Consider the following 23,446-nt stretch of genomic DNA (forward strand, 5'->3'; position numbering starts at 1 on the left):
AAAAACCATGCTCTTGGCCTGTTTGTGACAGAGGATGGACTGTGTGAGCTATTTTTTCCAGATGTGCTGCTAATTCATAAAGCTTCTTTAGCAACAGCAAAGGCCTCCAACTGCTACGCATTCCCCCTTGTACACTTATGAGGATGGGAGTAGCGGAGGCACCTTTAGGCCTAACCATCTAGGAGGCCCATTCAACTATGCATTAGGCCAACTATAACCAAGCACCAATACACACACACCCCTAATTTAAAGGTTCTGGAGAAAAGTGTCAGTGTTGTGACACTTCTTTGTAATCATAATTCCAACTTTTTATTGGAACCTGAAGGCTGAGTAGAATAGCTGTAATTGTATCAGGGGCTGAAGGCCTTAGCAAAACACTCATGAAATACAACATCCTATCTACCTGCTGCATGTTCAAACCAATCATTGACTAGGAACGATATTTTCAATACTGCCATAACAGAAAACAAATCCTTTAATTTTTCAAGTGTTTTAAAAAACAATTTTATACTTGTCAGCCTTGAAGATAAGCACAAAATTTACCAGTTTACATTTTTTTAACTCACAACTTGAGCACCCACTCTGTGCATAGCACTAGTCTAGGTGCTACAAAGGGATTCCTAACCTTAGAAAACGTGACTTCACTCTCTGAAATTGTATTATCACCTTTTCCAGAGAGTGAAAATAAATAAAATCACCATTTACTACTGACTTGCTCCAAACATACTTCTGGCTCCTGGAAAAGCTAATATCTGACAAATTTATGATGTTTCAATGAACTCAACTCCTACTTCCTCAAAAGTAAAAAAACAGAACTTCTTTTCATTAAAAAAATAAAAAACAATTTTCCATGAAAGGGCAGTTTCCATTTCTAATAAGTATTTTTTTTATTTCTTTTTTCATTCTAGCTTTTCAGTTTTCTTCCTCCAATATTGCCTTTTCTTGTACAAGGCAAACCAGACATCTTTGTATGCTGTTGTTCTTTTCCTAAGAAAAAGTACTTCATCTCGAAGACAAACCATTCCCAAGACTAGTGATAAATATTTTTAAAACTTTAAAGGTGAATCACCTACATTTTACCTTGATGAAGTAAAAAAAGTAAAAAGCAGTTGGCACTAAAATGGCTATTCCAAGTGTTTAAACAATTTTAAAAACTGTTTATTTATTTTGTAAGAAGGTACCCCTAGTCCAAAGTAACTATGTTTTAAAAGTTTTTGGCCAAAAAATTTACAAAAACCTTTTCAGTTCAACCTAATAAAAGTGATATCTAGAAAACATTCCCCATTATTAAGTCTGTCTTTAAAAGTTCAGAGTCTAATGCATTTCTAAGGCACAGTGTTCTGGAAGACGAATGTGCTTCTGCTGGCGTCGCGGGATGGGTGAAGCGTCCATGGCTGGCTCCCAGTGAGCCAGGCGGGCAGTTTCTGCCTGGATGCTGTGGGATGTGACAGTCAAACATAGGCCCCCAGGGCTGCGTGGAACTCCGTGAGACACTGTACCAGCTGCTGGAACTTGGGCCTCTCCTCCGGATCCAAGGCCCAGCAACAAGCCATCACAGCAAATCTGCAGAGTAACAGAGATGGTATAGTGACGATGCAGTACTCCGAATTTTTTAGTAGATTTGATGCCAGTTATGTTTTCTGTCCACATATGGGCGTGGAGAGGATGACATATTAAAAATCAATCACCGTTACTACCTGTTGGGAACTCTACAACGAAAAGAAGCTAAAAGGAGTTATGTGAATTTTACATGTGGATTTTAATTCTTCATGAGAGCATACCAAAATATATCAGCAGATACAGAGACTTCATGTAAATACCTGTGTCATCCTGTAACGTATGTTCTGAGAGAAAGAACCTGGAGGAAGAGGAAGCTTTAGGTAAGCTCTAAGAACCTTGGGTCTTCAGGAAAATCAGGGCAAACGCTGTCACCTGCTGTGATGCAGAAACCTCAGGGGATTCTAGCACGAGATGACAGTCACCCTTGCACTCAATCACCCCTGACCGAGTCCCATTACAGGGGAAGTTGAGCTATGTGATAAAAGCAGGAAACAGGAACTATTTCACTTACCAGCTCAAAACATCTTTATATATCAATTGACACCAACTGGCACAGCAAGAGGACAACAAGAAAGCCTTTTTATAACTAAACTCGTGGTCCAGTGCACAAATTTGTGCACATCGAAAGGAAATTAATTAGAAGAAATATTTTAATATCGCTATTCGCCCTTTCTTTATAACAGAAGTGTCAACCAAATTCATGATCAACAGTGACAGATCAAAACACACATGTGCGATTGGCACCAGCAAGAGCTTTATATGTATCGTGCATGCATGAGTCAACCTAGCCCTTTATATACATAGAATAAACTTGCTTAATTAGACCTGCTTTCTGATTTAGCTAAACTTTTTCCAGCCCAGTGAAGCACCCCAACTTCGCTTTCAGGTAATTGTCAGCAACACAGCAGTAAATATCAATATGAAGCAGATTATTATTGTAGATCACACAGGGAGAACAAAGGGTAAAATATTTAACTGCAGCAGTGTTTGATTATATTCTGTGCAGTGAGAAAACCTGAAGTCATTTTCAAGGTCCACCATTTCTTACTTCTTTTCAGGTGGGTCAAGTTTTAAGCTTTCTAAATCTCTGTTTTTTGGCTCATGAAAATAGGATTCCACCGAGTCTCCTATCTACCTACTCCAGGACTTCTCTGAGGATCAAATGAGATGAGGCATGGGAAAATGCTTCATAGACATTTGGTTACAGTGTGAAATGTTTCCACCTGGCTATACAGCAAGTTGGGTTCCTGGACTGAAGAAACTCCAAGGAGGCTAGTTGCTAGGAAGAGGAAGCCGGGAGTTGCTATGTGACGTCATTATACAGTGCCCACAGCGACCATTTCCAGGCTGGACTGGGCTGTGAGCCACATTTTGTGCCATGGGGTCTTGGCAGCATTTGCTGCAATTTGGTGGGCTGTTGCTCTGGGGTGGTGGCAGGGCCTGTGTCCCACTTGGGGGAAGCCGAGTGTTGCTTTGTGGGCACCAGGTCCACAGTGCCATTTCTCTTTAAATGGCCAGTGCGTATCATGGTAGCTCCTGCATTGAGCGTCTGCCCCCTGGTGGTCAGTGCATGTCATAGCGACCAGTCAGATGGTCGGACACTTAGCATATTAGCCTTTTGTATATATAGATATGTCCTTAAGACTCTACTAGTATAAATAAAAGTTATCCTTCACTCTGCATAGAGTAACCCACATAAAGTTCAGTGTTTTCTCACTACGTACATTAGTCTCTTGGATGGATTAAGCGCTACAAACATAAGATGCAAAAAGTCCTAATGTCAAATGCGTTAAAGAGTGGACGAGCCTGGCTGACTCTGTGGTTCTCTGGAAGAGTCTAACTCACGTCTGAAGAGTCATTATTCTCAAAGGGAAGCCTTTGGACATCTGCTGCTTTTCTTTTATCCCAACATCGTGAAAGGAATGAAACCCATGTCTTCAAGCACAGAAAAACTTACAGTTCATCAGGACAGTTGATAGGCTGGGCTATTCGGTAACCGTCTTTCAGGTACGCAGCCATCTCAAAGGGGTCGATGTCCACATAGGGCGTTTGGCCCAGAGTCATGAGCTCCCACAGCGTCACTCCGAAGGCCCACTGAGGAGAAGGAAAGCATAGGAGGGGTATTTAGAACAGTTGTCAGAGTGCTGCTGCCTGTGGCCCGGTACAGACTCCAAACAGCAGATTCACCAACTCTTAGGGAAAGCAAAATATTATCTACCACGCCCAGTTAGTTTATCTTGCTGGGACAAAAAAAAAGCATTTGTGGATTCATCCTTTAATGTGAATATCATTAATGGGTATTCTAAGGTGATTAGATACATTGGAAAAATTTTTTTTTACTGTTGATTATAAGTTTTCCTAGTATGAAACTTTGTTACTTTAAATACTGTAGCTCGTATCCACAATTGAGAAGTGGAAAATGAATATAACTTTAGCCTAACTGGAGGGAAGAGCATCCTGAATCAGTGAAATATGCAAAATATGTAAAATATAGAATGCCATGGGTTTTTTACTATATTCACATAATTTAAATTAACAAGTATCTGAGAAGATATCTCCCAACCTTGCTTGAGTAAAAGATCAGATTTATTTAAAAGTAACCTGTGAACTACTGACAGGAGCAGAACTCCTAAGCAGAGGCCACAGTACTCATTCCTGGTCACCCTGGCTACCCGTGGCTCCTGGGAGCGTGTGGAGGGCAGGCAAGATGTCTACACAGAGCTGCTGCCACATGGCCGGGAAGGACGCACAGAGGGGCTCCCGCTGATCTGCTGCCACATGTGAGCCCCAAGGTCAGAAAGGAGGCACAAAAGAGGACACCTGTGTACCCTGGTATCCTGTTTATGCCCTTTCAAGTTCTAGAAGTTGTGTATCCTGTATCTCACTTAAGTTTCACAACAAACCAGTGAGAATCATTGGCAGCCTGATTTTACAGGTGAGGAAACTGAGGCTGAGAAATAACTTGCCTCAAAAATTTTTGAGTGAAGGAGAAAAAAAAAAGGAAAAAAATAAAATGAAAAACACACAAGACAAAAACAAGCCTGTTTACAAAATCTGAGCATAGTGCATTAAATTTTATGTTACTATTTTTTCAATAACATAATCTTGAAATACTCCCTAAAATATAAAGGTTTTTTTTTTTAAAAAAAGCCTATATTAAAGAATAAAAGTTTTATTTCTTATAATCTTTGTAAACAAAAAAACAATGGAACGATATCTTACAGAATATTTAAAAAACTGCTACTGGAGAATACTACACCAAATCAAAATATACTTCAAAAATGAAAGCAAACTACAGTTTTTCAGACAAACAAAAGCTGAGCGAATGTCACCAGGAGCCTGCACTGCAAGACCCAGGAGAGCAGCTCTTCACGTGGAAAGAAAGAACCCCAGACGGAAACGTGGACCAGAACAAAGAATGGAGAGAGGGCTGAAAACATACCAGTAACAACTAGGTATTTTTCCCTCTTGTGAAAATGTCCTCACTAGATTGTTTACAGCAACAACCGCAACCCTGCACTGTGGGGTTTATAATACCTAGACAAGTACAATGCATGCCCATGATAGCACTGAGGATGGACGGGGTGAGTGGAACTATTTCATTGCAAGCTGCTTATATTAAACATGAAGTGGCAGAGTATTATTTGAAAGTAGGTCTATATTGTAAACCCTACAACAGGTTTCCCAGCCTCAGCCCTCCCGAGACCCTGGGGTGGGGAATTCTTTGCCGAGAGAGGTTTTGTGCTTTGGAGGATGTTGCACAGCACCCCAAGTTGTGATAACTAAAAACGCCTCCAGACATTGCTGAAGGTCTCCTGCCTGGGGGATGGGGGTGTGGGGTATGGTAAATTGCCTCCTTCCCCCCAGTTGAGAAACACTAAAGTAGACTGATCAAAGAAAGAAAGACACAGATTACCAATATCAGGAATGAAAGAGGGAACGTCACTACAGATCCTATGGACATAAAAAAATACTACGAACTCAGCTTTATGCCAATAAATGTAATGTTAGAGGGACAAATTCCTTGAAATACACAAATTACCCAAACAGACACAAGAACAACTTGAAAATACTTATAGCCCTATACCGATTAAAGAAAGAGTTCATAATTAAAAATCTTTCCACACACAAGAAACTATGTATCCAAACAGTTTCACTGGGTGAATTCTATCCAACTTGAAAGAAAAAAAAAAAACAAAAAACAGATCGTATTAGTTTCTTAGAGCTGCCACAACAAAGTGCCATAAACTGGGTGGCTTAACAGAATTTACTTTCTCACAGCTCTGCAGGCCAGGAGTCCAGCACGAAGGTGTCGGCAGGGCTATGCCCCAGCTGAAGCCTGTGGGGAGCATCCTTCCTGACCTGCTCCTAGTTCTGGTGGTTTGCTGGCAATCCTTGGTGAAATGCAGCTGAAACATTTCAATCTCTGCCTGTTCTCAAACGACATTCTTCCCTCAAATATCATGGGGTCTCTTCTTATAAGGATATTAGTCATACTGGATTAAATAGTCTACCCTAAATGAGTATGACTTCATCTTAACATTTTACTGTAATGACCCTATTCCCAAATAAAGCCACATTCTGAGGTACTGCACCTATTTTGTGTGTGTGTGGGGGGGGGGGGGGGGGGGGGACACAATTCAATCCACAACACAACCCTACACTAACTCTTCCGGAAGGAGGGCACACTTCTCAACTCATTTTGAGGCCAGCATTACAAGAAATACCAAAACCAAAGCGTTCAGCCTTTTGGAACTTAGTATCTTTTTCATTAACAGTGACCATTTGGGAGCAGTAATGCCCATCCTTGAGGTCTGTGCTTTTTGGTGGTGGTGGAGTGGGGCGACAGGAAATTGATGGAGATGGATGTATACATTTTGAATCTCCACAGAAGCAGAGTCTACTGGTTTAAGGGGACCATTCTATTCCACTTAAAAAAATGAAAAAACGCTGTCAAGTTAATAAAAGTTAAAGGAAGCTGCATGCTTACATATAGGTATTTACTTGTCTACTTCAATACCTTCCTCTCCATGAACTTTTTAAAAAACTATATATTTTATTGATTTTTTACAGAGAGGAAGGGAGAGGGACAGAGAGCCAGAAACATCGATGAGAGAGAAGCATCGATCAGCTGCCTCCTGCACACTCCCCACTGGGGATGTGCCCGCAACCAAGGTACATGCCCTTGACCGGAATCGAACCTTGGACCCTTGAGTCCGCAGGCCGACGCTCTATTCACTGAGCCAAACCGGTTAGGGCTCCATGAACTTTTAGTACTGACACTGATTAGTACAAATGATGCTAAATTTTTAAAATTGTGCCCAACTTCCATCGGGAAGGTAGTGCACTACACAGAATAGAACCCAAAGAAGGGAAACTGGTTAGAAGGGATTTCCCTCCCCTGGAGCAGCTGTGGGGAAGGATAATCAATCCAACCAGAGTTTGGAGGAAGAAATGGTGGGAAGCAATAACATATGGATACTGCCACTTTGTACACGGGAGTAGCTCCATCCCCACAAGGGAGGAACATTCTAACAATTTCGGACGGTAAGGGACTTCCACAGTCATGCCAGTGGTGTCTGAGACCCGGAGTGCGCACAGGTACCGCAACAGTTCAATGAGTAGAAACTGACTTTTAAAAATTACTTCTTTTGCATTGTTTTGTCCACATTATCGCTGAGCATTCACGCAAGGTTCTCATATTAAAAATTGCAATGCTAATAAATGCCCAAAAAGGACAATAAAGCCAAAGGGTGCACTGCAGTTTCATTTCCTTAAAAGCCAACAAGTGATTAATTACATGTTGGCTCACCAACCCTTCAAAAAAAATCAAGACCAATAGCACAAGGATGATTTGTGGAAAACTTGTTCTCTGAAAGTCTTCTGATAACTGGACCATTTAAAACTCAGACAGACTTATTCTATAATTTCCTTTTGTTTGACGTCATTGGAAAGGGAGTGATAAGAAGGTCAAGTTGTTTTTTCCAGAGTTTTATAAAAGGCTGCGGCTACTGTTAGAAGGGTCTCAAGGTCTGGGCCGTTCTTACTCAGTGCTATTCTTACTAAATGTTAAAATGTGGTTGAGTATTTTGCAGATGCAGCTGTAAACAGAATGAACTAACAGGAACTCAACCAGATAAGGAAAGCCAATCACAATGAAGAAATCAACATGTATTTGACCACATAGTGTATATAAGCAAGGCCTAAGCCTCCTTGCAGAGAGGCAGAGCTATGGCTGCGAGTCCCATCTTTGTCACTTGCTGAAAGAAAATAAAACTACCAACAGCCCTGAACCCCTTGAGTTCAGTAACACTATGTCCACTTAAAGAACATTTAGAGAAGAACAAATTCTATTCATTTTATTCCTCTTCTCACAACTTATTTTATAGATTTTTAATATACAGGATATAAAGCATTCTTTTCAACTAACAACGTATTCTGATGTGACTTGTCAAAAACTGTATAGATAAAATTATTTCTTACTCTATTATGTCATGTTAACTAACGGTGGGGCTACTAAGAGATTTCCATGCTGTTACTTCAGGAACTTAAAATGCAAGGCTGAGCTCAGTATACTACATGGATGAGAAAAAAATGTTGTCAAATTCTTGATTATTCTATCTGACCACAGTAAGAGCATAATTAAGTGTTCTATGGCTAGGCCTTTCTGTTAATACTAGATACCTAACATCCCTTTCTCGTGGAAAGTGGAAATGGGTTCCAATCACCAAAGTGCAATTAATTTAATTGGGCCAAGGGCTTTCCAAGCCTGACTAACAAGAATTATTATCTGGGGTACTTGTTTAAAGTATAGACTTCCCAGTCCTATCTTCAAAGTTCTGAGGCCTGGAACACAGTATTTTTAACAAGAATCCTAGCTGTGTCTTAAGAGCCAGCAAATTCAGGTACTCGTCTTAGATATGTTAGCGGAGGTGGTCAGATCACAAAGACCTTTTTCATTTTTATTGTAGGATGGCCGACACACAATGACCTGCGCATAAAGTGTTCGATTTGATAAGTTCTGACCTATGTATACACCCCAGAAGCCACTGCCACATCAAGAAAATAAACACCTCCATAACTTCCAAAAGATTCTTCCTGCTCTAACCCTTTCCCATCCACTCCTACGTAACCATCGGCTTTCTGTCATTATAGATTAGTTTGTATTTTCTAAAATTATATATAAATGAAATATTTAAACTGTACACTTTTTTTTTTTTGCCGAGCTTCTTTCACTCAGAATAAGGATTCTGAGATTTATCCCTGGCACAGCACGTTTCAACAGTTCATCCTTTTTCGTTGTTGAATAAGTAGTCCATTGTATGAATATAGTGATTTGTTTATCCATTTACCGGTTGGACACCTGGATTATTTCCAGGTTTAGCTACTAAAAATAAAGCTGCTATGAACATTTGTGTACAAGTATTTGTAAGGACATATGCTTTCATTTATCCAGCAGAAAAATGACTGATATGGTACATATACGCTTAAATTTTTAAGAAACTGCCAAAATGTTTTCCAAAGTGAATGTACATATTAGATCTCCGCCAGCAGTGCAGGAGCTATAGTCCTCCATATCCTTGTAAACAGTCTTTTCCATTTTAGTCATACTGATGGATGTGTAATGGTATTTCATTGTGGTTTCAGTTTGCACTTTTGCCGATGACTAATGATGTTGACCCTATTTTCATGTGATTATTTGCCATTCATATATCTTTGCTGGTGAAGTGTCTCTTCAAATATTTGCCCATTTTTGTCTTGGGTTGCTTTGTTATTACTGAGTTTTGAGAGTACTTTTATATATCCTGCATATATGTCCTTTATCAGATGTGTTGCAAATATTTTCTCCATATGACTTGTCTTTTCATTCTCAACACTATTTCAAAAAGCACAAATTTTAAATTTTTATGAAGTCTAAATTGTTCTTTAATAGGTCTTGGTGTCTTATCTATGAAATCTTTAACACAAAGTCCCAAGATTTTCTTCTAAGTACGTTTCTAGACACTTTATAGTTTTAGATTTTAAATTTGGTCTATAGTCTATTGAGTTAATTTTGTGTATGGAGGAAGGTATGGATCCAAGTTCATTTTTCTGTAGTTGGATACCCATTGCTCCAGGACTGTGTGTTTAACAGAAAATTCTCTCTCCATTGAATTGCCTATGCACTTTTGTTGCAAATTAGTTGACCGTACATTATGTGGGTCAACTTTTAGATACTCTATTTTGTTCCACTGATCTGTCTACCTTAAGGCTAATACCAGTCTGTCTTGGTTACTATAATTTGAAATCAGACCTCCAATTCTGTTCTTTTCAAAGCTGTAGTGGCTACCCTAGGTCCTATTATGTTCACATGAATTTTAGAATTAACCTGCCAATTTCTACCAAAAAAATTTAAAAGCTTGCAAAGATTTTTTGGGGACTATGTTAAATCTTTATGTCAACTTGGAAAGAACAAATATCTTAACATTAAGTTTTCTAACCAGTAAACATGGTATACTTTTCCATTTATACACGTCTTTAATTTCTCATAAGGATGTTTTATAGCTTTCATTGTATAGGTCTTCATATGTTTTGTCAGATATATTTTTAAGAATTTCATATTTTTGATGCTTTTTATGTTTTAAAAAAACCTTTGATTTCTGATTTTTCATTATTAGTGTACAATAATCCAACAAATTATTGTGCATTGATCTTGTATCCTGAAATCTTTATAAACTCATCTGTTAGTTCTAGTAGCTATTTTGTGTATCTCATTGGATTTTCTTCATAGATGGTCATATCCACAAATAGTACTTTTTCCTGTCCAATCTTTTATTGCCGATTATTTCCTCTTCTTGCTTTAGTGTGCTGGCTGCAACCTCAAGTACAATACTGAAGAGAAGTGATGAGAGTGGGTATCCCTCTTGTCCCTGTTATCAGGTAAAGAGCATTGTCTTTCAGCAGGAAGTATGATGCTAGCTGTAGATTTTGGTTTTTGTAGATGCCCATAATCAGATTGAGGGAGTTCTCTTCTATTCCTAGACTGCTAGCAAATTTTATTAGGAATGAACTTTGAATTTTCTTCTAATACTTTTCTGCATCTATTGAGATGATCATCTGGTTTTTCTTTTTTAGTATGTTAATACAGAAAATTTACCATTTTGAAATGGTAAAACAAACTTGTATTCTTGGGATAAAGCCTAATGTGGTCATACTATTTTTAAAATATATTTTTGAATTCTATTTACTAAATGTTAGGTTAAAATTTTTGAATTTAGAATCATGAGAAATAATGAGCTATAGTTTTCTTCTCATCTTTGTCTGGTATTGTTTCAGGTAATGCTAACCTTATAGGATGAATTAGAAAGTATTTTTTTCTCAATTTTCTGAAAATTATATAGAATATGTATTATTTCTTCCTGGAATGGTTGGAGGTACTCAACAGTGCCCTAGAATTCATTATGGACCTAGAGTTTTCTTTTAGGACAGGCTTTTAGTTAAAGACTCAATTTGTTTAATGTGTATATAGGGCTATTCTAATTATCTACTCCCTGAGTGAGCTTTGAAAGTTCTTCTCTTCCAAAGAATCTGTCTGTGTCTAAATTTATTGGGAAACAGTTGTTCATAATATTTTACTAATGAATACCTATGAGAACCTATATTACCTCTTATTCATTATATTGTTAATTTGTAACCTCTTTTTTTTCTTAGTCTGGAAAGAGATTTATTGTTAATGATATAATTAAAGAGTTAAGCATTGGCTTCACTGATTTTCTCTCTTGTTTTTCTGTTTTGCATTTCACTGTCTTCTATTAAATCTTTATTATTTTCCTTTATCTACTTACTTGGTTTTTAATTTGTTCTTTTTCTAGTTTCTTAATTTGAAAACTAAGATCACTAATTTGAGACTTTTCTCCTTTTCTAATATTGATGTTTATTAGTATATATCACCAAATTTTGAAATGTGTTTAATTCAAGTCTAAATACTTTATAATTTCCCTTTTGCTTTTTTCTTTGACACATGAACTATCTAGAAGTATATTATTTAGTTTCTAAATATTTGGGGATTTTCTAGATTCCTATTTCTTATTTTTAAATCAATTACATTGTATTCACAAAACCCTACATTTTATGAATTAAATCTTTTTGAATTAATGACTTACTTTATGGCCCAGAATATGGTCTAGCTTAGTAAATATTCCATGTGCTCTTGAGAAGAATATGCATCCTGCTGTTGTTGGAATGGAGTGTTCTATAATTGTTAATTAGATCTAGTCGGTTGACACTGTCATTCAACTTACTGACTTTCTATTTGGTCACTTCCTGAGAGGGCTTGGAAATGTTTTCAATTATCTTTTAAAGAGATATAAATAATAAGAAAAAAACTTATGTATTACCCATGCAGTTACCATTTCTGGTGCCCTTTGTTCCTTTGTATAGATCCGTATTTCCACATGGTATCATTGGTTCCTAAAGGATTTCCTTCAACATTTCTTGTAGTGTGGGTTTGCTGGTGATGAATTTTTTTTAGCTATTTTGTTCTGAAAAAGTCTTTATTTCTCCTTCATTTTTGAAAGATACTTTCCTGGTTACAGAACTCTATGTTCATAGCTTTTTCTTACAGTGCTTTAAAAACGCTGCTTCACTGTTTTCTCCCTTGCATTGCTTCCAATGAGGTATTTGCTACCATCCTTTCCTTGGTCCCTTTGTTAAACATATTAACATGTAGTTTTGTTTTTCTGGTTGCTTTTAATATTTTCTTTTTATCACTAGTTTTGAGCAATGTGACTATGTGCTGTGGTTTAGTTTCTTCAGGTTTCCTGTGTTTGGGGTTTGCTGAGTCCTTAGATCTATGGGTTTATATTTTTCCCCAAATTTGGAATTATTTCAGTGGTTACTTCTTCATTATTCTTTCTATCCACCCAACCCTCCACTCATGTCTTTGGGGACCTCAATTACACACATACTCAGCAAACTGAAGCTGTCCACCAGCTCAGTAAGAGATCCTTCTTCAGGAATTTTCTGTATCTTCTCTTTCCTATCTCTTGCTTTACTTCCATCTCAGAAGGGAGGTGGACTTCCTCCTGTGCCAAGACTGTATCTTTACCTGGACTCCTGGGCGCACTCACCCATCATCTCTTAGACCTCCCCTCCAATAACCACGTTTCCAACCTCTTTCTCCCTCTTGCTTCCCTGGCCTAAAAACAAACCAAACAACCCAACATAATAAAAACAAAACGCAAAAAATAACAAAATAGAGCCTCTCTTGATCCTGCCATCCCATCAAGCTATGATCTTTTCATTTCTCTTCATAGCTGAACTTCAAAGTGTAATATATTTATTGCCGCCATGTTTTCACCTTCCACAGTGTCAAATATCACATCTATCTTTAATGATTTACTAAAGTTGCTTGTTCAAAAGCCTCTTTCTTCACTCGTCACCCCCCCCCCCCCATGATTTCCTCATTCTTTCTGACCAATGCAAATATGTTTACAGACTAGATTCTCCTTGAAACTATTTCCTTCCCCAGCTTATATGACACAGCATTCTCTGGATTCTCTTCCTATCTCTCCATTTTCTTTCTTTTCTCACTAATGAAAAACAAACAGTCCCTATTCCCTTGGCTTTCTTCTCTCTAGATATTCACTACCTCTAGGGTCAAATGCTCTAGTTCATTCAATCACCACTTGTAGGAAGTTAATGTCCAGTTTCTAATATCTTGCTTCTATGCCTGTACAGAATTCCAGACCCACATTCTTAAACTCAACATGCCCCATATCAAATTAATCATGTTTCCCCAAACCAGATATTCTACCCACTGTCTTCAATTATGTTGCATCTTCACAGTGGCTTAGGATTTATTGCAACAGCATAACTAAATAAAAGTACAAATCAAAGATTGCACTCAAGTTTTCAGAAACATGGGCCCTGAGTAAAAAGGCACAGTAGACATTTATGCAATAGATCTAATAGTTAAAAGGGTAGGTGGGTGGGGAGCTCTAGCCACGAAGGTGAATTAATAAATCATTTACTCAGATAATAACTGTGGTCAAGAGAACAAATGGGATATCTGATGGGAAGTCTATGGGAGTGGGACAAGGAGAAATGTGAGGATTCAACATGGAAATAGAGAGAAGAGGCCAGTGTAAGGCCATTCAGGACTCTTTCACACAGTCAAGTACACAGCTCTCCAAAGATAAGATCAGTACTGCTGGCTGAGACTGTTCTTAAAATAAATGACCCCAAAGGCATATATATGGATGTCAACTTCAATTCTGTAACTATGGAACATCTGCTAAGGGAAAATAAGTAAGGCAGTGTTCCCATTGCCCATTCTGGGGAGAATGACTTGTCCATAAATATATGGGGCAGCATGTGATAGGTGGTATTAGGTCGGTACAAAATTCTCTGGGGAATTGAAAAGACAAAATCAAAGGTCATAAAGGGCCTTGGCAAGGTGGTTCAGTTGGTTGGAGCGTGGTCCCATGCACCAAAAGGTTGCAGGTTTGATCCTTGGTTGGGGAGAGTACGAGAGGCAACTAACTGATGTTTTTCTCTCTAAAACCAATGAAAAACATTCTCAGGTGAGGATTAAAAAAAGGTCATAAAAGGCCTTGGTATGTTTGGAACCAGCAAGAATTCCAGATTTGCTGTAATGCAGAATATAAGGAAATGTACAGGGGATTTATGAAGCTAAAAAAGGACTAGGATAATAAGATTAAGGAATAGAGGCTCTAAAAAACAGGGGAAGGAGTTTGGATCTTTAAACCTTCATTTTGAAGAAATATTCATGGAGAAATATTCCTAGCAGTGGAAGATTGCGTTTACTAGACTTATTAACATTAAGCAATTTTCACAAGTTTTCAAAACTGACACTCCACTGTGCACAAGATATAGGCTTTATTAGTATATATCTCTTCTAAATATCCAATTTTTAAAGATTTTATTATTCTGTGAATTTTAATTTTTCAGACACATTTTCTAGGCCTTTTCAATAGCTGTAACTGAAATATACAACTACAGGATTATGTTACTCTAAAAAAGTTTTACTACTTAAACTTTAAGATCCAATAAATTTATACAAGTAACCCTTGAAGGGATCGGGTCCTTTTAATAATTCTTCAATGTTAACTATTAACGAAAACTCTTAATACTCCTCCAGATTTTATCACTGTGGCTAATATTTTTTTATTCCAGCTAAACAACATACCCAGATGTACAATGACTATATAAAATGCATTGATTGCATCACATATCAAATTCAGTACGTGTTGCTAACACAACTTTAAAAATCAGCTATCTTTAGGCATAATATTACACGTGACTGAAAAGATACTCCTACTGCTGTAAATCTGTCCTAGGCTCTGTGATTAGGGAAGACAGAAGAGCCAACATTGGATGCCTACCAGGCAGGCATACATTTCTGCTATTCATGGCATGTTCCTCCACTGTCCCAGATGCCAAGACACTGCTCCACCAGAGCACTGGGTCTATCTGAAGGGAGTGTTACATACAAAGGGCAGGGCAGGAATGCTAACAAGATCTCTTAAGGAAAATATCTATTCTTAGGGAGAGCCAAACACAGGAAATACATCAGGGCAATTACTCAATCAAAAAATAGCAACTGGTCACCTCTGAAAATATATTAACTGTTCTTGAAGTGAACCCATTTATTCCTCATTCCCAGGAAATATTAGGGCTAATAAATACTTTTAAATAAAACTAAACAGTATCTTAATTTTAAACTTCAAATCTTTATTTCCTAGTGTCTGAATAATACTATTATCTCTTTAGCTTTTCCGTAATGCCTTTATATCAATTCCTCTTAACCTGAATTTCATATTTAAACAGTAAGTCTAAGATTATTGATATATAAAATCTGCAACCATAATGGCAGCAAATACATATTAGGCATCTCAGCATTATTCTAAAATTAATAATGAAGATAAAACATAAAACAAAAAGTTTTCTAGAGGGATTGAGAAAAAAAGAGAAAGAGCTCACGGACACGGACAACAGTGCGGTGACTGTGTGGGGTGGGGAGGTGGAGAAGGGTATAGCGGATATAATGGTGATGGGGAGGGGAAAGGATTCTCTGAAAAGTACAGTTTTATCTTTGATACTAGAGTAGTTTTAGGTCAAAAGACCAATCCTCAGGGGTAAGTTATGAATGTGAGTTTCTCCTGCTCAGGTCTGCTCAGGGCGTGGCCATGACTTTCCCAGGGACCAGGCAGTGCTTACAGGTAATAAGAAGCCCTCTCCTTTAAATGTCCTACCCAGGTAACTTCACAGATCTCCCTCCTCCGGGCAATGCTTCATGTTTACAAAATAAACAGTATGGAGGCCCTGCACCCTAAAAACTGTTCCAATATCTTAAAGGATCTCCTTGTGGCCATAAACCACACTGATGTGATTAGCATTAAAACCATTTCCTTGACTTGTTTATCCCAAGAAAATGCTTTTTAAACACAATGTAATACCATAAAGACAAGAAAACCAACAAGAACGAAACTCTTAATTGTGCATTCTTGGTTGCATTTAGTCTCTTAATAAAAGATAGTCTTTTAACAGCAGAATTGTTAGCTACAATTAGCTAAAGAATTCAAAGAAGATATAAATCAAAAAATTATTTTCAAATAAAGGAAAAGAAAGTCACCAAAAAAAAATCTATGATGGAATTCACATCTGATGAAAACAGAATAAAAACAATATCCAGAAATTCTTAAGAATGCCCATGATGACATCATATCTTAAAATAATGTTTGAAGGAGATTTATAACTAGTCAAATCTAGTTGTGCGCATTTCCTAAGTTCAACAGTTAAAAGCTGATATTAGCTTTATAAGAATCTTGACATATTGAAATATAGAATCTTTCCATTAAAAATTGTGAAAACACAACCCAGAGATAGAATGTATTATTTGTATGATGGAAAACATTAGTATATTCCTAAAAAAATCATGTAGAGTTATTAACTAAAAAAAACCAAAAAAACAAAAAACACAAATGTTAAAAGGACAAAGAAAATGTCCCCTCCAAGGCAGTAATATAATTAGTTGTTACATTTATACCTAAAATATGTATTTTACATGTGTAGGGACTCTGGTGGGAGTGAGGTTATATTATTTGTTTTGCATGTGAATCTGCATGATGTTTTTCAGCCCAAAAACAGAAAATTAAGTATAGCTTTTAAACTCCCAACTCCATCCATAAAGAAAAAAAGCATAATGATTATACCTATACATTTTCCTGATTTATACTATTATTTTTAAATATATTTTGAATTATAGTTAACATACAATATTATATTAGTTTCAGGTGTACAATACAATGATGCAGTATTTATACTAATAAAAGGGTAACATGCTAATTAGATCGGACATCTTCTGGACATCCTTCCGGACAAAGCTATGGTGGCTGGGCCGAGGCAGAGGTGGTTAGAGGTGATGAGGCCAGCAGGGGAGAGCAGTTAGGGGGATCAGACCGGCAGGCGGGTGAGCGGTTAGGAGCTAGCGGTCCCAGATTGAGAGAGAGATGTCCAACTACTGGCATTCGGACATCCCCCAAGGGGTCCTGGATTGGAGAGGGTGCAGAAATGGCTGAGGGACGCCCCCATGCACGAATTTCATGCACAGGGGCCTCTAGTATACAGTATTTATATACCTTATGAAGTGATCCACAATAAGTCTAGTAACCATCTGTCCATTACAAAGTTATTACAATATTAATAATTTTGCTGTTATTAAAACTATTCCCTATGCTGTACATTACACTCGCAAACATTTATAACTGGAATTTTGTACTTAATTACCTCCCCCTCTGGGAACCATCAGTTTGTTCTCTGTATCTATGGGACTGTTTCTGTTTCATATTTTTCTTTTTTAAATCATGGTGTGTGTTTTTAATGTTTTTATTGATTTCAGAGAGGAAGGGAGAGGAACAGAGAAATAGAAACATCCATGATGGAGAGAATCACTGATCAGCTGTCTCCTGCATGCCCTATACAGGGGATCAAGCCTGCAACCCAGGCATGTGCCCTGACTGGGAATCAAACCGTGGCCTTCTGGTTGGTGGGTTGACACTCAACCACTGAGCTACACCAGATAGGCCACACAGCTTTATATTTAATCTCTTCATTAAGAGTAGTACATATTGCATTTGGGTGGTGAATTATCTTTCCTTTTTATCAAGTAATTTTTATTATTATTATCATTGATGTAGCTGATTTAAGAATTCAAAAAATATTCAATCCTATAAAATTGAAAAACAGGATTTTTACACTAACAGCAACATCATAGTCTTAGGAAACAAAAGGGTATTCCTCTTCCTTTAAACCTCAATTATCCAAGGCAAAAGATACTAGTATTTGGGAGGGTTCGATACCCAGTCAGGGCACGAGCCTGGGTTTGGGCTTGATCCCCAGTAGGAGGCGTGCAGGAGGCAGCCCATTGATGATTCTCTCTCATCACTGATGTTGCTATCTCTCGCTCCCTCTCCCTTCCTCTCTGAAATCAATAAAAATATATTTAAAAAAACAAAAAAACTGTATTTTAAAACCAAAGTTAAACCTGTTTTCCCCCACACCCTATAAACAAAGCTTTGCTTAATGTAGAAACTGGTGAAGAATTCCAGCTACGATTCAGAACTCCTGACTAAAGATTTGGTAACCCTAAAAACAAGCACCCTATCAAATAGTACAATTGGTCCTTACTGTCATTCAATACAGTAGCTGTGTGCTGGCCTAAAACTCCAATTCTGTTTTCTCTTTTTATATTATTTGAGAAAAATCAAAAAACAAAAAAGCAACCCTTCTCCCTAAAGAAAGCTTCCAGGTTTTCTTTAGATGCTTTGCATATTTGTACTGTTTTACTTGAAATTGTAACTTCTTGACAATGTTAGAGAAGTTTTATTCTATTATGAAAGCTCTGAGGAAACAGAGGCCTAGTTCCCCACTGCTATACAAGCTGAGCCCTTAGGGTTCAGATCTGAGAGACTAGATGTATTTTCCCACCCAAGCCTCTGGCTGGGAACAGCTATGGCAAGAAGTTTTTATACACTGTGAACTTGTGCAGCTGCTCCTCAAGGAAAACCTCCCTTCCTCATTATCACTCATATTTACTCTGCCTGTATGACAAGTGTCAGATATGTTGTTTTTTTCCCCTGAGAGTGGTTGATTTTAAGTTAAGTTAAAACAAAGTCTTTTGAAGATATGCACAATAGAAGACTTTAATTAACAGAAAAAAGGCAAAAGACAACGTAAGTAAATTGTTCACCCACATCAAGTGAACACATTTAATCAAGACACTTGGTATATAAAAAGGCACCCTATTATCAAATAACTATCCTCGCTTCTGAAAAAGAAAAAAAGGTAATTAGATTTTAATTAATAAGAGAGGGTTTCTCCCCTTATCAAATCATTCTAATGTCAAGGATTTTAAATGAAAATATCAAGTTTTTAATACAGAAGTCTTAAATAATTTCAATTACTGAATGATCACTGATCATTCAGTGTTTGCAGTTAACACAAAAATTATGATGGCAATTGCTTCTTTTTTAAAGTATGTTTTTATTGATTTTAGAGGCAGAGAGAGAAATAACAATGATGAGATAGAATCATTGATCAGCTATATCCTGCACACCCTAGGGCAGCCGTGGGCAAACTATGGCCCGTTTGAAATGAATAAAACTAAAAAAAAAAAGGACCGTACCCTTTTATGTAATGATGTTTACTTTGAATTTATATTAGTTCACACAAACACTCCATCCATGCTTTTGTTCCGGCCCTCCGGTCCAGTTTAAGAACCCATTGTGGCCCTCGAGTCAAAAAGTTTGCCCACCCCTGCCCTAGGGGATCAAGCCCCCAACACAGGCATGTACCCTGACCGGGAATCGAACCATGACCTCCTGGTTCATGGGTCAACTATTCAACCACTGAGGCACACCAGCCAGGCACAACTGTTTATTTTATTCCACAATCCCATTTATCCCAAAATACTTCTTTATACCTACACTCTGAATGTTTCAAAAAGCTACTTTGTGACCAAAAATATGTTTCCATAGCTCCCTGTACTTATACCTACCTTATCTGCAGTTTAAGTTAACCTCTGAATATTCACTACAATAAAGTCCAGTAAGAGACAGGAAAATAAATTCATCTTTCAAAACAGAATAAAAAGTGACAGAATTTAAAAATGCCTGCAAAATACCCATAAGTATATGTGACTTCTGAAACTGAACATCACTAAGTATAAAGAATCCCACTACATGATCTGCTCGAGTGGGCAGACCACCCAGAAGCTGACAGAGGGAAAGAGTGACATCGGAAAGAGTGACATCTGAGGAATTATAAATTACACAGGTCGTAATACTTAGGAGAGGTCATTTTAAAAAAGAAAACAGTAAATTTTTGTGATCTTGGGACCACTTAGTCATTCTGAGACTTCAATGAGAAAATAAAAATAATCAAATATTGTAACCTCTCTAAGCCTCAATGTTGTCACCTTTAATACTGAGATAATAGTAGTTAGTTAGCTGCCCCATAGTGTTAACAGTGCTCCTCATCGGGTTATTGTGAGATGCCACACAACGATGGACCATAGTTTGGGTCACAGCTTCTCTCTGTAAACTGGCTGACTGAGCTAACTACACTTGCTTTCTCAATGAGAAATTTCAGGGAAAAGTTACTAGATTTCAATAATAATAATAATAATGGTAATTATTATTATTATTTTAAAACAGAAAGCCTTGTTTCCATTTTGTTGAAATCCGGGCCCCAGCACTTACCACATCACTAGCGCTGGAGAACTCATTATTAACCAGACTTTCCAGAGCCATCCACCGAACTGGCCTGTTTTCGTTGTCCCCCAGACAGTGGTAGTCCATGGGGAACAAATCTCTGGAGAGGGCATTGTCTGTGATCTTAACTTGAAGTGTGTCATCAATGCTGAAACGTAAAGATACAAATATCAAATGCAATCAGGATATTTAAAAAATATAGGTCACAGTGACTCTTAAATACACGTAATTCCCACTGTGATTTCTGGAAAGCACCCCAAATCCAAGGAACACTAAACATCGGCTGACAGCGATGAGCCTGTGGCACCTACACACAGTTCCTAGCAGCCAGGTCTTTGTGGATGACTTCCCTTCTGGCCAGATAGCTCATTCCACAGGCAATCTGAATAGCCATGTGTACCAGGTCTTGCTGAGAAATTGCCTGTGGGAACAGAAAATGACAATGTTTGCAGTTAGCACAAAAATTATGATGGCAGCTGCTTATTTTATTCCATAATCCCACTCTATCCCAAAATACTTTTAATACTTACACGCTGTTTGTTTTTTTTAAAGCTACTTTTGACTAGGAATACATTCCTTGTACTTCTAGCTACTATAGTCCTTACTCTGTAAAATAATTTACCATTTCCTTCTCTCATCTGTTAGGTATATATCTCCCCAGCATCCAGCACACAGAGCAGCTAGTTGCTCATAAGTGTCTGCTCAATGCTGAACACACAAGGTAACATTTCAGATGCTTATTACTCAACAACCAGTTCTTTTCTTCTCAAATAGTTTTTAGTAGGAGATTATCCCCTAGGGACCATTTTCAGATGACGACAAGCCTACAGCTCTCTCCACGCTGGGGTGCTCCCTGGAGCCAGGATGCCCGTTCTGTGGGCGGAGGAATGACTTTCCTCCCCAAGTGATGCTGGGGCTTTAGCCTCCAACCACTGGTTAGGAACCAGCTTTAATCCTGCCCGTTTACAAAGTATGTCAAACATATTAAGCCAAATACTCAATGCAGCCTCTGAATCCATGTTCTCCTGGCAACCGTAGTAAGTACATTATTATAACATCTTGAAACAAACTTAATGGGGCTACAAGGTACAGCGGCAGCAAACACCTACTAGGTTTTGGCACCACTACCATCACGATGCGTTTGCAATGTGACTAATGCTTCACAGCTATGGCACAAGCAGTGCAGAGAAAGAAATGCTTAGATGACAAACATCGTACAGCCGTGAAATGACTGGGAGGGTGTTACTGGGAGGGTGTTACAGAGATTTTGAGGTGATTCTAAATAAACACACAATGGGTAGACAAGGAAAAACTTCAGCATCAGCAAAGTGTACACCTTTAGGCAGGAATCATAAAGCAATCTTCCTCTAGACCAGCGGTTCTCAACCCGTGGGTCGCGACCCCTTTGGGGGTCGAACGACCCTTTCACAGGGGTCGCCTAAGACCATCAGAAAACACATATATAATTACATATTGTTTTTGTGATTAATCACTATGCTTTAATTATGTTCAATTTGTAACAATGAAAATATATCCTGCATATCAGATATTTACATTACGATTCATAACAGTAGCAGAATTACAGTTATGAAGTAGCAACGAAAATAATTTTATGGTTGGGGGTCACCACAACATGAGGAACTGTATTAAAGGGTCGCAGCATTAGGAAGGTTGAGAACCACTGCTCTAGACCAACAGGTTATACCTTCTGATTCACTTTGAGTTTCTTTTTGCAGGTCTTCACACAGAGTATAGTTAAGAATGTAAACATCTGCTTTCAAAGACAATATCAGAAACTACTGGTAAATAACTGGTACTTGGCAAATTTTCTCACCTGAGGATTATTGGCCTCTACTAATTTGCACTGCCGTAAAAACAATTTTAGATTCCCCCAATTCATGTAAGGCAATATCACCATGGGCTTTTCTCCTTCTTCTATACACACATGGGTAATAGGAAGAAGATTTCTATAAAATAATCAGAAATCAGGAGAAACACAAGTGAAAAAACTTCAGGAGCTTACTTGGAATAAACAGCAATACAATAAAGAAAACCTAAAATAAAATAAGAATTATCTCTAACATATGTACTTAGAAACATGATTACCATTAAAAACATAAAATTATAAATGCTCCTTTAAAGCAGACTTTAACATTTCCCATAGATGCACTCTCTCGATGGGGAAAGTTATAAACTCAAAGCTGGTTCCTGTGGACTGAATTCTCTGGAGACACATCTGGCCACACTCAATCTTTACTCTAAAGGATAATTAGAGACAAATGTTTGACTATGAGAACATTATGATAATAACCGATTCTGTCCATCATCACACTTTTAAAAAAGGCCTGATGCAGACGGTGGACAAGAGTATGACAATCAAGAAGGCCTTTCAGAGGCTGAAACTGTCGCAAAAGCCAAGACGGTCTTAGTTGGTCGCATGGTATTTAGAATCCAATTTCCAAAACCATAATTTATCATTAACTGTCTGTGCGACCATCTCTTTTGGCCTTAGTTTCCATACCTCTAACATAGGAATCCCACCAACCATAAGATGTTGCTGTAACGTGCAAAGTTAAGCATGTGGTAAACAATCTTATTCCTTTTTTCATTTCTATGGCACAATAAATACATTTCACCCTACTGCCTAATTGGTATCTGGAAATAACCGTTAATTTTTCCCACAGTTATGTGACTTTTTATATAATTACCTTATCTTCCCCACTAAGCTGAAAACTCCTAGAAGGCAAAAACTAACACGGACTCTTATTTTTACACCTAATGCCTCATATTTTATATCACAGAAAGCAAGCATTTAATAAATAGTTGATAAACACAGAAATAATATAGCTTTAAAAACATTCCTGTTCCTTAACTTAGCATAATCTGCTTCCAAACATGTTTAATAAGGAAAAAAGCTACAAGAGCAAGTACAATTACTATTAATTACAAAAAGTTGCAAACCACTTGAATGTCCAAAAGGTCAGTAAAGAAGAGCTGTTACGAGAACATGAGTAAAAGCTGATCTCGTAGGAAAGCAAGACACAAAAGTCACCTGTTTGCAGGGTAATTACAGTCATGGGAGGTGAGGGAGGGATAAAACTGCACAGAAAGAT

General features: G+C 37.7%; 1 protein-coding gene across 3 annotated transcripts in view; it reads right to left on the reverse strand.

The window, feature by feature from the left end:
- Window positions 1-452: 452 nt before the first annotated feature.
- RYK (receptor like tyrosine kinase) overlaps window positions 453-23,446 on the reverse strand; it is an 84,876-nt gene continuing 61,882 nt past the window's right edge. For 2 of the 3 annotated variants that reach the window (XM_070433436.1, XM_070433435.1), the window contains exons 11-15: window positions 22,168-22,300; window positions 20,645-20,754; window positions 20,322-20,481; window positions 3,518-3,654; window positions 453-1,563 (exon numbers count right to left, since the gene is read on the reverse strand). In XM_070433436.1, coding sequence (XP_070289537.1) covers window positions 1,452-1,563; window positions 3,518-3,654; window positions 20,322-20,481; window positions 20,645-20,754; window positions 22,168-22,300 — 652 coding nt within the window. In that variant the 3' untranslated portion in view covers window positions 453-1,451. Of the gene's footprint in view, window positions 1,564-3,517; window positions 3,655-18,826; window positions 18,890-20,321; window positions 20,482-20,644; window positions 20,755-22,167; window positions 22,301-23,446 lie in introns of those variants that run through there. The other variant, XM_070433437.1, reaches the window with a different exon arrangement.

Source organism: Myotis yumanensis, unplaced genomic scaffold, assembly GCF_028538775.1.
Source record: "Myotis yumanensis isolate MYYU_CA2020_CCGP unplaced genomic scaffold, mMyoYum1.0.hap1 SCAF_14, whole genome shotgun sequence".
Classification (NCBI taxonomy): domain Eukaryota; kingdom Metazoa; phylum Chordata; class Mammalia; order Chiroptera; family Vespertilionidae; genus Myotis; species Myotis yumanensis.